Genomic DNA, 11,799 nt, shown 5'->3' with positions numbered 1-11,799 from the left:
AGTTATGTGTTTAACTACGAGGAGCAGGTGGTTCAGGGCCTCTGGGACCTAAACCCGTGACTGAGGCACGTTAGGGTCATGGGTTAGGGAAGGGTCCTCTAAGATGGTAACGGTTACCTTTACACTTGAAAAATGAATGACATAGGGCTTCCCTGGTGGCGCAGTGGTTGAGAGTCCGCCTGCCGATGCAGGGGACGCGGGTTCGTGCCCCGGTCCGGGAGGATCCCACATGCGGCAGAGCGGCTGGGCCCGTGAGCCATGGCCACTGAGCCTGTGCGTGAGCCTGTGCTCCGCAACGGAAGAGGCCACAACACTGAGAGGCCCGCGTACCACAAAAAAAATGAATGACACAGAGCAAAGAATGTTGCTCCAGGCACAGTACACTCTGGGAGCAAAGGCCTGGAGGCAAACTTAAGTATGGTGGAGAGAAGCAGGGGTGAAACTTCTGGAAGGGAAGGTCAGAGAGGCTGACAGAGGCCAAACCACAAGACTTTGAAGGTCATGATGAGGAGTTTGGACAATATCTGAAGGGCAACGGGCAGCCATAGAAGGGCTTAAAGAGAAGAGGAACGCGATCTGATCCAAGATGAAGACCCCGGGAGCTGGATGGAGTGTGGCCTGAAGCAGGCAAACGTTGACATAGGAAGACCTTTCTAGAGAATGGAGGCAGGCCGCCCTCTCCAGCTCGGGGCAGCACAGCAAGCCCTCCCAGTCGGCCACAGGTCCTTGACTGCTTGGAGGTTGTGCAGGCCACACTGTTAGGTCAGCAGGAGTCTCTCCTAGCCCAGAAGTCCCATCTCCTTAGCTGCACAAGTACAAGGCGAGTCTTCTGCGCTGAGAGAGGGAGACAGGAAGTCCCACCTTACGGGTCCAACCTTCAGTCACAACAGGACAGGAGGTCCCCTACTGCTGCTGGAGTGAAACAGGAAGTCCCGCCCCAAAAGTTCTGCGCAGAGCAGGCCACTAGCCCTGGTCACACGTGCGTGGCTGTCCGAGCAATCTTGGGGTCCCCACGTGGAAAGCTGACTGTCCTCGGACCAGAGGCCTGGAAGAGAAGGGAGGGAAGGGGGACAACTTCAGGGGTTGCCCTGGATGTGACATAACTCACCCTTTTCTAGAGCTAGCTCGCACCATTCCAAAATTAGCTGAGTTCCCTCCGTTTGCAAGGAGGAAAAAGTGTCTAGCCACCCTTGGGAGAGATAAGACATGCAACAACCCAAATTTTATGGGGAAGAAGACGTTCTATCCCACTTCGGAGAGAAAATGGAAGTTTTGCCAATTTTTATGGAAAAGAATGAAGGCGTTTTCCTTCATTTGGCAGAGGGGGGAATTGGAATTTCGCACTTCTTTTAATATATATAAAAATTGGATGGGAAGTCCTGTCCAACTTTTATATATTAAAAAAAAAAAAAAAGACAGGGAAAATCTACCGATTTTGTAAACCAATAAGAAGAGCTGGAGGAAGAGAATTCAAACCATCTCCTCTGACTAAAACACAAAAAGTTCCACCCCCATTCCAGGACACTGGGGCACCCACACTCACTGGGTGGGCCCTGGTTGGGCTAGGGTCCTCCAGAGGAACTTCGAGGGGCAGAGGCTGTGGGGTCTGCTCTGGGGTCACGCTCTGCATCTTATTTTCCGGTACGGTGAATACAGGGGTCAACCTGGGCGTACGCTTCTTTCTGTTAGGAGTCTTTCCTGGGAAAGGGAGGAGGAAGAGAAATAGAAGCAGTTGATTGGCTGCTCTGACACCCCCACGCAGTCAACGGCAAGGGAAACTGGGCTGAGAGGTGGAGCCTTACGCTGATTGGCTGATATGGAGGTAGGCAGGCAGGTTGGATGAGGTAACTGCTGCTGATTGGTTCAGATGCTGAACCAATGGGACTCTTTGTAGGGAACCTACGACTCGGTCACTCACTCACCTTGAAAGCGGCACAGATAGCAGATGCCCAGGATGAGAAGTGCTGCCAGGAGTCCCAGGCCCAGTAGGGAGCCCAGGACGATGCCAGCGATGGCCCCGGGGCCCAGGATGGGGCCTGGAAGAGACCAAGAGAAGGAGGATAAGGAGAGCGGGGGCCAAATCTGGACCTGTTTCCTGAGCCCCCTGCCTCAGCCCCCCGTCAGAACCCAGGAATCTGGGACCCCAGCACTCTCAATTCATTTAACATTTCCTTAGTGAATGTGGTGTGCCTGGCATTCTGCCAGGTGGTGAAGCTCTGTTGGTGAGCAAACGAAGATACCTGCTATCGCGAGGGTTCATTTTAGGAGGAAATCAGAAACGAATGTGCAAATAAATAACATAATTTCAGATTGTGCTCAGAAGAAAAAATCAATGGGCTATGATAGAAAATATGGAAGGGGAGGTGACATTTAGAAAAGTGGGTGAAGGAAGGTCCTTGAGGAACATCTGAGCAGAGACCTGGGGAGTAAGGAGCCGGGCATGCTAAACAGGGGGAAGGGTGTTCCAAGCAGGGGGAACGGAACATGCAAAGACTCAGAGGTAGGAAAGAGTTTTCTGCGTTCAATGAAAACTGTGGGTGGATGACACAGAATGAAGGTGGAAGAGGTAAAGGATGAAGTTAGAGGGATTAACAGGGGCCAGAGCCTAGGCACGAAAGGCTTTTCAGCAAGGCGGCAACAACGTGATCAGATTTGCATAACTTCGGCTTCTACCTGGAGAATGGATTGTAAGAGGGCAAGAGGGGGCATAGAGAGAGCAGGTAAATGGCTGCTGCAGTCCAGGCAAGAGAGGATGGTGGTGTCTGACCAGAGTGTAACGGAAAGAAGTGGACGGATTGGGAAAGCATTTCAGAAGGAAGCGACGGGACCCTGCTGGTATTTGGGATGTTGGAGGTGATGTCAGCACTTGGGTGGTGCCCTGTCCCAGGATGGGAAGACTGGAGAGTTGGTGGGGGGTGGGGGGGAGGGTGTAGTTTGGGAGAAAAAAACCTCAAGAGATCTATTTTGGACATGTAAAGTCTGGAATGCCAGCTGGACATCCAAAGTGAAGATGTCAAGTCTGGAGTTCAGAGGTCTGGGCTGGAGATCAGACATTTGAGAGTCATCTGAGTATTAATGATATATAAGGTGATGAGAGTGGACAGGCCACACTGGGGAGAAATATAGGTGGAGAAGAGGGCTGAGGGCTGACACATCCAATACTTAGAAGTTGGGGAGTGTTGCTGGTTGAACTGTCTCCCCAAAAAAGATACAGTGATATCCTAACCCTCAGTACCTGTGAATGTGACCTTCTTTGGAAATAGAGTCTTTGCAGATGTAATCCAGATAATATGCAGAGACTTCTTTTCCAAAGAAGGTCATGTTCACGGGTACTGAGGGTCAGGACGTCAGTATACAGTAGTTCCCCCTGCCCTTATCTTCAGGGGATACATTCCAAGACCCTCAGTGGATGCCTGAAACCACGGATAGTACAAAACCCTACGTATTCTATGCTTTTTCCAGCATCACTACTCTTGCGCTTTGGGGCCATTACTAAAATAAGGGTTACCTGAACGAAAGCACTGACATAGCGTGACAGTTGAGCTGATAACTGAGACAGTTTCAAACAGGCAGAATACTCCGGACAGAGGTGTGATTCACATCCCAGGTGGGATGGAGGGGGCCAGCGTGAGAGTCCACCACGCTGCTCAGGCACGCAATTTAAAACTTACGAATCGCCGATTTCTGAAATTTTCCATGGAATATTTTCAGACCACGGTTGACCCCTGGTAACTGAAACCTCAGAAATCAAAACCGAGGATAAAAGGGGACTACAGTGTCTCTGGGGGGAGACACAATTCAACCAATCAAGTCGAGATGAGATCATGAGGGTGGGCCCTAATCTGATAAGACTTGTGTCCTTACAAGAAGACAGAGGCGGGGCTTCCCTGGTGGTGCAGTGGTTAAGAATCCGCCTGCCAATGCAGGGGACACGGGTTCAAGCCCTGGGCCAGGAAGGTCCCACATGCCGCGGAGCAGCTAAGCCTGCGCGCCACAACTACCGAAGCCCACGCGCCTAGAGCCCGTGCTCCGCAACAAGAGAAGCCACCGCAATGAGAAGCCCGTGCACCGCAATGAAGGTCCAATACAGCCAAAAATAAAAACAAATAAATAAATAAATTTATATTTTAAAAAAAGAAGACAGAGGCACACACAGGGAGGAGGAGGCTGTGGGAAGCTGAGGGCAGAGACTGGAGTGGTGCCAAGGATTGACCGTCACCATCAGAAGCTAGAAGGAGGCAAGCAAGAAGGCTACGCAGAGTCTCGGAGAAAGCACGGCCCTGCAGACACCCTGATTTCAGACTCCTGGCCTCCAGAGTTAGGAGAGATACACTTCTGTTGTTTCCAGCCACACACTTCATGGTACCTTATTACAGCAACCCCAGGAAACTAACACAGAGAAAGAAGGAAGATCCAACAAAACAGACTGACAGGAGGGAGCCCACGACAAGGGCTTCTCAGCCCAGGACGAAGCCCAGCGGCTCCAACTCACCGGCATAGCAGACCCGGCTGTCGGATGGGGTCCCTGGCTGGAGCCCCAGAGTGGGCAGGATACGAAAGACGCAGACCTGGGGCTTCTGAGGAAGGAGGGGCACCACAGCTGAGCGATCCCGAGGTCCGAGGGTGAGCAGGGTGGTCCAGTCCTTGGACATGGTGGCTCTGCTCAGGTCAGGGCTCTCCTGGGCCTGGATCTGGAAACTGCTAATCAGGGCCCCTCGCTCCACATCCCAAGTCAGCACTGCTGCATGCCGGGTTCTCTGCAGCCTCCATGAGGAGATAGAAGGTCCTGGGGAGGGGGCGGGGGTGGAATCAAGGTGGGGGTTGGATTCATGGGTCCTAGCAGGGAGAGGAAAGGGGGCCACGGGCCTGGACTCCTAGGTCCCAGGCACAGAGGGTCTGGAGACCCCAACTCCTGGGTCTAAGAAAGGAAGGGACTGGGGGCCCAAACTCTTGGGTCTGAGGGTTTCATGGAAAAAGTGACTGGGGTCCAGGATTCCCTGACGGGTCAGGGATCTGGGGGTGGGAGTTCTAGGGTCTGGGGTCGGCGGAGGCCAGGGACCAAGATTTCTGTGTCTGAGGGAGGAGGGAACTGAGGGCCTGGGCTCCTTGGTCTGAGGGAGGAACAGGCTGGAATCCCAGTCTCCTGGGTTTGAGAGAAGAGAGGGCTGGAGGACCTGGGTTCCAGGAAAGGATGGGGCTCACCAGTGAGGGTGATCCTGTCGGTCCCAGCACCCAGCGCCCCACTGCACATCACGGAGTAATTTCCCAAGTCCCAGTTCAGGCTGAAGTTGCCGATCAGGAGCCTCTGCCCATCCTGGCTGAGCAGCAGGTGCCCGCGGCCTCTGGAGGCCAGGGGCCGCCCTTCCCGGGACCAAGATGCTCGAGAAGGGGGGCCACAGCCAGAGGCCTGCAGCGCCACCTCCACCTTCCCTGACTGTGTCTCCTCGACCACCGGATGCAGCAGCACCTCTCGAGGGGCCTCTGTGGGTGGAACAAACCCAATCAAGAAAGAGAACAGGTCCTGTGCCCTCTGATGAATCTAATAGGGCGCCTTAGCCAAAAGAGGAAGATCTGCCTTTCACCCCCTCCCTCATTCATCCATCTGATTTCCTTACAAGGACTTAGGAAGCTCGTGAGACAGGCCAGGCCCTGGCCTGGGGACTCATATTATTCTCAACGTGTATTGCTCTGAACACGTGGGAAAGTGTCAGCCCTCTCCGTCCAGGAAAGAAATTTTGGCCCCGCCCCTGCTTTAGGTATAGGAAAACCTCCGACCTTCTGTAGGGTTAAAGATAGAGGAAATCTCTCTTCCTGTCGTTGGGAAGTCCCCTTTTCTCAAGTTCTAGTGGAGCAAAGAAATAGCCCCTCCTCCTCGGGAAACAGGAAAGAAGCTCTCACCCGGGGTGACAGTGCAGGTGCGCGTGGTCATCAGGTGGCGAGCAAGGCAGGTGACGGGGACGCCGCTGAGCCGGGGGTGGGCGGGGACAGCCTCCAGGAGCACCGAGGACACCGGTTCCGCCTGGACGCCTTTGGGGAGACCCTGGAACTGCAGGGAGGCGGCAGGGACCCCGCCGGGCCACGAGCAGCGGAAGAGGAGGACGCGATCCCCAGGACCCCCTTCGACTGAGCACTGTGGGGACCCGGGGGGCAGATCTGTAGAGGGGAGGGAGAGCTCAAGGGGTCAGTCAGCTCTCTCCCAGCTCCCCTCGAGCCCCGCCTCTCGCGCGTTCACTGCACTCCTTCTTCACCTGGCCCCGCCCTGTAGGCACTGACCCTGCCCCGTTCTCTTGCAGACCCCGCTCCCTTTCCCCGGCAACTCCTGGGCTAAGTGGGCAGTCGCAGCCCCACTGACTGCCCCCCTTTCCGAAGGAAACTTCATCCTCCCACACTGATCCCTGTCCTTCCAAACGTAACCCCGACCTTTTCTCTAGCTCCACCCCTTCTACCAGGTTACTTTGGCCCCCTCTTTTTTTTTTTTTTTTTGCGGTACGCGGGCCTCTCACTGTTGTGGCCTCTCCCGTTGCGGAGCACAGGCTCCGGACGCGCAGGCTCAGCCGCCATGGCTCACGGGCCCAGCCGCTCCGCGGCATGTGGGATCCTCCCGGACCGGGGCACGAACCCGTGTCCCCTGCATCGGCAGGCGGACTCTCAACCACTGCGCCACCAGGGAAGCCCTGGCCCCCCTCTTTGATTACTCCACGAGTCGCCTCTTCCTACTGAACCCTCCCCTTTTCTGGACATCTAGAATGATTCCACCCCTTTCTCTCGTGACCCTGCCCCCTTTCCCAGGTAACTTCTTTCTCTTGCTGATCCCACTTACTGGCCCAAGCAACTTAGTCCCTTTCCTTGACTACTCCTTCATCCCCAGGAAGCTCCGCCCTCTCGGTGCTGGCCCTGCCCCCTCTCCTGGCCATCCTTGCTCCTCCCCTTCTCTTGTGCATCCCCCCCCCCGTTCCTTCTACTGGGATCTCCGCCCCTCCCTGCCGGTCACGCCCCACCATGCTCTTTCCCCCCGCCCATCCCCCCCCGGGTATCCCAGTCCCTTGCTGGTTCCGCCCCTTCTCCCGGGCATCTCCGCCTTTCCTGGCTGGCCCCGCCCCTCCATCCACCCCGCGGCTCTCACCCGCCACAAGGAGTCTGAGCAGCGAGCGGCGGCGGTGACCGGTGCGCGGGTTCGCAGCGAGACAGGCATAGGCGCCGCCGTGGCCGGTCCGGACCGAGGGCAGAAGGAGGCGCGGGCCGGCGGGCACCGCGGCCTCGGCCGGGTCGGCCAGGCTCCATGTGATGTCGGCCGGTGGCCGCGAGGCGGCGGTGCAGCGCAGGGTCACGTTGCTGCCCACGGTGACAAAGAGGGCGGGGTCGGCGTCGCGGTCGGAGGAGACAGTGATGACCGGCAGATCCGGGCCGTCTAGGCGGAGGAAGGGGGTCGGAACCGCGAGAGTCGGGGTCAACTGGGACTCCTCCAGGATTTCCGGAGACTGGACCTCCAGCCCTCTCCTCCCCAGGGACTCCAGGAGCCTGAGCCCTCAGATCCCTGTCCCCGACCGGAGGTACCGCCGCACTCACAGAAAACACTGACGTTGGTCGCGGCCTCCGCGTGGCCGAAGGGGCTGTGGACGCGGCAGGTGTACCGGGCGTGGTCGCTGCGCGTAGGGCGCGCGATGAGCAGCTGGTCGCCCTCTACGCGGATCCGGGGTGGCTTCACTCCCGCAGGGTCCCCTGCCTCCAGGACGCGTCCGTCCCGGGTCCAGCTCAGCTCCCCGCGACCCGGCCTCCACCCCACACAGCGCAGCCGGAGCTCCGCCGCCCCCTCCTCGGTCTCCGGGGCCTCAGGCTTCACCGACACGTTGGACACGGGCTCTGGGAGAGGGGGAACGGACTCAGGACTCGGTTCTCAGCCCCCTCGTCCCTTAGCACCAGGGAGCCCCAGCCCCCTCCACCTCTTACACCCAGGACTTCGCCCCAGCCGAGGCCCCCTCTTAGCCCTCCTCTTAGCCCCAAGAGTCCTCTTCTTCTCACAGACCCATGAGTCTGAGTCCCCAGCTCTCCCCTCTCTGGGACTTGGGAGTCCGGGCTCCCAGGAGTTTTGGTCCCCAGGTCCAATTTCCCTCAAGCACCTGTCTTGACCCCCAGCTCCTCTTCTCCCTCCCTCCAGCCCAGAAGTCCTCTCTCCCCTGTCTAGGAACCCCTTCCTCTGGGGCAGGAAACACATCCTCAGAAGAGCAGTAATTTGCCCACAGCAGCCCCTGCAGCCAGCACTCTGGACCTCAGGGCCCACTTACCATATACACGCACAATGAACTCCCACATCTGCCGGGAGATCCCGGCCCGGATGACCTCAGCTGTGTAGACCCCAGCATCCTCTAGCTGGGCAGAGGAGAGTTCCAGACTCGCTTGGGTCTGGTTAAATCGTAGGCGGCCTTTGTACGTGGGGTCCAGGCTGATGAGAGGGGACCCTGGCCCCAGGGCCCCAGCTGCCAGCACCTTGGAACCTTGGCGCCAAACCACCAGAGGGGAAGGGGGACCAAGGCCAGGAACTGGAAGCAGAGGCAGCTGGATTGTGGTCCCCACCAGCACCGCAAGAGGGCCCCCCACTTGCGGGGATAAGCTTGAGGCAACTTTGGGATCCGCATCCTCAGGGGAGAATTTTGAAACTGGGGTCTCCACAGAGATGTTCGTATTGGGGACTTGCCTGTTGGAAGCTGGGGTCTTAACAGAGGAGGAAGGCTCCGGGTTTGGGGCAGGAACTCGAGAACCCGAGGCATGAGGAACTACTTTGGAACCAGGTTTTCCAGAGAAGGAGTCCAGCTTCAGCTTTTTGCCCTCAGCAGAAACAGTGGACCGGAAGGACCCGGGCACGTCCTTCAAATTCAGCACCTCAGGAGACCGTTCAGAATGAGGGATATCAGCTTTTGAACCTGGAGACTGATCTGGAAATTTCCAGCTGGGGGGTTTGATGGAGGGAACTTTCAAACCCGGGCCCTGGGAAGATCTTTCTGAGTCCGAGGAGAGATTGGTTCTCTGAATTCCTGAAGAGGCTTTGAAGGCGAGGACCCTTACTCCCGAGGCTGCAGAGGAAAAAGAAGGGAGGGAGTTGTTGGGCTGCAGAAAAGGGAAATGGTGGGCAAGGGGCTGGGTGGGGGGCTTACCCAGCAGCAGGAAGAGCAGCAGAGCCCGTGAGGTGCCCATGGTGCCAGCTGCACCCGCGAGGAAACCGGGGCAAGACCCAGGGCCTGCACCCATTCCTCCCGGGCTAGACGAGTCCAACAGGACGGATAGCTTCCTGGGCGGGGAAGGGAGCCAGATCCAGTGGGAGGTGCCAGGATCCCCCACCCAGATAATATGGCTGAGACACCCACCCCACCCCACTTGTCCTCATCAGCTAGTCCCGACTGAGGGGAGGCCCAGCGTAACCCCTGCACTCCCCACACCCTGGGGGCAGACGGTGAGACTGGAGTCCCAGCTGGAAACTTAGTAACAAATTTGTGGAGGGGGGTGGGGGGGTGAAGTCAGGAAGACTTCCTGGAGGAGGGTCAGCTGCCCTTTGAGAGAGCACCCCGCCCCCAGCCTCCTGGCGTCTGGTCCACTCTGTCCTGCCTACATCTTCAAATACCCATGTCTGACCCTGCTCCCCCTCTGCTCTCCATGGTCCCCTGTTGCCCTCAGGGCCAAGTCTCAAAGGGTTATCTTCCACCCAGTTCCCTCTCCTGAGAGCCGGAACTGTGTCTCCTCAACCCCCAGGTCTTAACATGCCCCATGTCCCACTAAACATAGAGTCTTCCCTCTAACCCCACCCTCCTGCACTCTCCATCTCCAGTGTGGCTCCGCCATCTAGAGGGATGCTGGGAGCCTTCCTCCCTTGTTCCTTCCCCTCACGGCTGTCAGTCTCTGGATCCCACCCCTCCTGCCCCCTGAATCTCTCTGCTCCATCCCTTTCTTTCTACCAGCCAGACCCCAGCACAGGCCTTGACTTCCTCCGTCCGCTTGCCTAGCCTCCTCCCTCCAGTCCGTGGCCCCCCAGATGGTCCTTGAGTCTTTCTACCCCCCCGAGTGGCCCCCTCCCTCACAGCCCTCCTGTGGCTCCCCAGCACCTGGCCTTGGAAGACAACCAAGTTCCTCATCAGAACTTCCAGGCCCTGCGTGGCCCAGACCCACCCACTCCTTTCCCCCTCCAGCACTTCCTCTTTGAACACCCTGCCATTCTTAGGCCCTCTCTCCCCTCCCAGCCTTGGCCGGGACAGTTTCCTTTGCCTGAAAGCTCTGGCTCACTCCCCCACCCCCTCCAACCTGGCTTAACCACAACTTGTCCTTCAAGTCTCACCTTATCAAGAACCAAAATAATAATTACCCATTTGCTGTGGTCCAGGAACTGCGGGGAAGAAGGGCATTAGGCTGAACACTTCCGAATGCTCTGAGCTGGGTGTTTACAAACAAGGATACTAGGCTCAGAGACATCATGGGACCTGCTGGAGGTTGCACAGCCAGAGGGAAGAGCTTGGTCCACAATGGTCAGGCTGCTCACTCCTCCTGAAAGCTTTCCCTACCACCCCATGCTAATAATGGTTAAAATACAGAGTAAGCATTTTCTGCATGTCGGATATGGTTGTGAAGATGCTACATTAATTACCCTTCAAAACCCCATGGGAGGACTTCCCTGGTGGTCCAGTGGTTGACTCCGCGCCCCCAGTGCAGGGGGCCCAGGTTCGATCCCTGGTCAGGGAACTAGATCCCGTGAGCCACAACTAAGACCTGCGCAGCCAAACAAACAAATAGATATTTTTTTAAAAAAACAAAAAAACCCATGGGGTAGGTTTTGTAGCTTTAAAATGGTTACAGGGTTTCCCTGGTGGCACAGTGGTTCAGAGTCCGCCTGCCAATGCAGGGGACACGGGTTCGTGCCCCGGTCCGGGAAGATCCCACATGCCACGGAGTGGCTGGGCCCGTGAGCCATGGCCGCTGAGCACAGGCTCCGCTTAAAAAAAAAAAAAAAAAAAAAGGTTACAAATCCAACCCTCCTCCTACTAAGAAATAGCGTCTATCTCCCCCTCCCTTGGATCTAGGTAGGCTCTGTGACTGTCAGACCAAGAGAGTACAGCACAAGTGGCCCTGTGCTAGTTTCTGCATCTAGGCCTTGAGAGACTGGCATACTCCACTTCCCACATTATAGAATACTCCCGCTGGGACGCAGCTGCCATGATGTGAGGAAGCTCAATCATCCCAGTGGAGAGGAATCATGGTCCCTGGCCAACAGCCAGCTCAAGTCAACATCCCCAGCCAGCTTGCCAGGCACATGACTGAGGCATCTTGGACACGCCATTTGAGCCACCCAGGCTGATGCTACGTGGAGGAGAGGCAAGCTGTCCTCGCCAAGCCCTGCCCAAATTTCAGATTTACAAGCAAAATGATTTTTGGTTTAAGCCACCAAGTTGTGGAGAGGTCTGTCATGCCGTGACAGACAACCAGAAAATGGGTATTATTACTAACTCCACCTGATGGAGGAAGAAAGCCAAGCTCAGAGAATAGGAACCTGCCAAAGGTCCTCTCAGAGCCAGCGACTGGCCAGGCTGGGAGCTGAACCCAGGGCCTTGGGCTCTAGACCCCAGGCCCCCAACCACTACACCAAGCTCTTACTATTTCGATCGTCCACATGAGGAAACTGAAGATCAGAGACAGGAAGTAACTCACTCAAGATCTCACAGCTGCTAAGTGTGAGGGTGAGGGTCTAAAATCACTATGTCTGGCTCCAGGCCCCCGCTCTTCATCCTCACACTAGGTTTTGACTGTCTGTTGCTTGTCTGT

At 56.7% G+C, this 11,799-nt stretch overlaps 1 protein-coding gene across 1 annotated transcript; it reads right to left on the bottom strand.

Annotated features, from left to right (window-relative positions):
* Positions 1–484: 484 nt before the first annotated feature.
* VSIG10L (V-set and immunoglobulin domain containing 10 like) lies at positions 485–9,410 on the bottom strand. The gene is made up of 10 exons (XM_030847842.3): positions 9,150–9,410; positions 8,283–9,068; positions 7,567–7,860; positions 7,124–7,408; positions 5,899–6,153; positions 5,203–5,481; positions 4,493–4,786; positions 1,923–2,036; positions 1,544–1,698; positions 485–1,045 (listed from the first exon to the last, which is right to left on the bottom strand). The coding sequence occupies exons 1-10, from the start codon at positions 9,241–9,243 to the stop codon at positions 974–976; spliced, it is 2,628 nt and encodes an 875-aa protein (XP_030703702.1). The 5' UTR covers positions 9,244–9,410; the 3' UTR covers positions 485–973.
* Positions 9,411–11,799: the final 2,389 nt, after the last annotated feature.

The sequence above is a fragment of the Globicephala melas genome, chromosome 19 (genome assembly GCF_963455315.2).
Source record: "Globicephala melas chromosome 19, mGloMel1.2, whole genome shotgun sequence".
Lineage (NCBI taxonomy): Eukaryota > Metazoa > Chordata > Mammalia > Artiodactyla > Delphinidae > Globicephala > Globicephala melas.
Note: the sequence above shows the minus strand (reverse complement) of the source record. Positions and strands in the feature narration are given on the sequence as shown.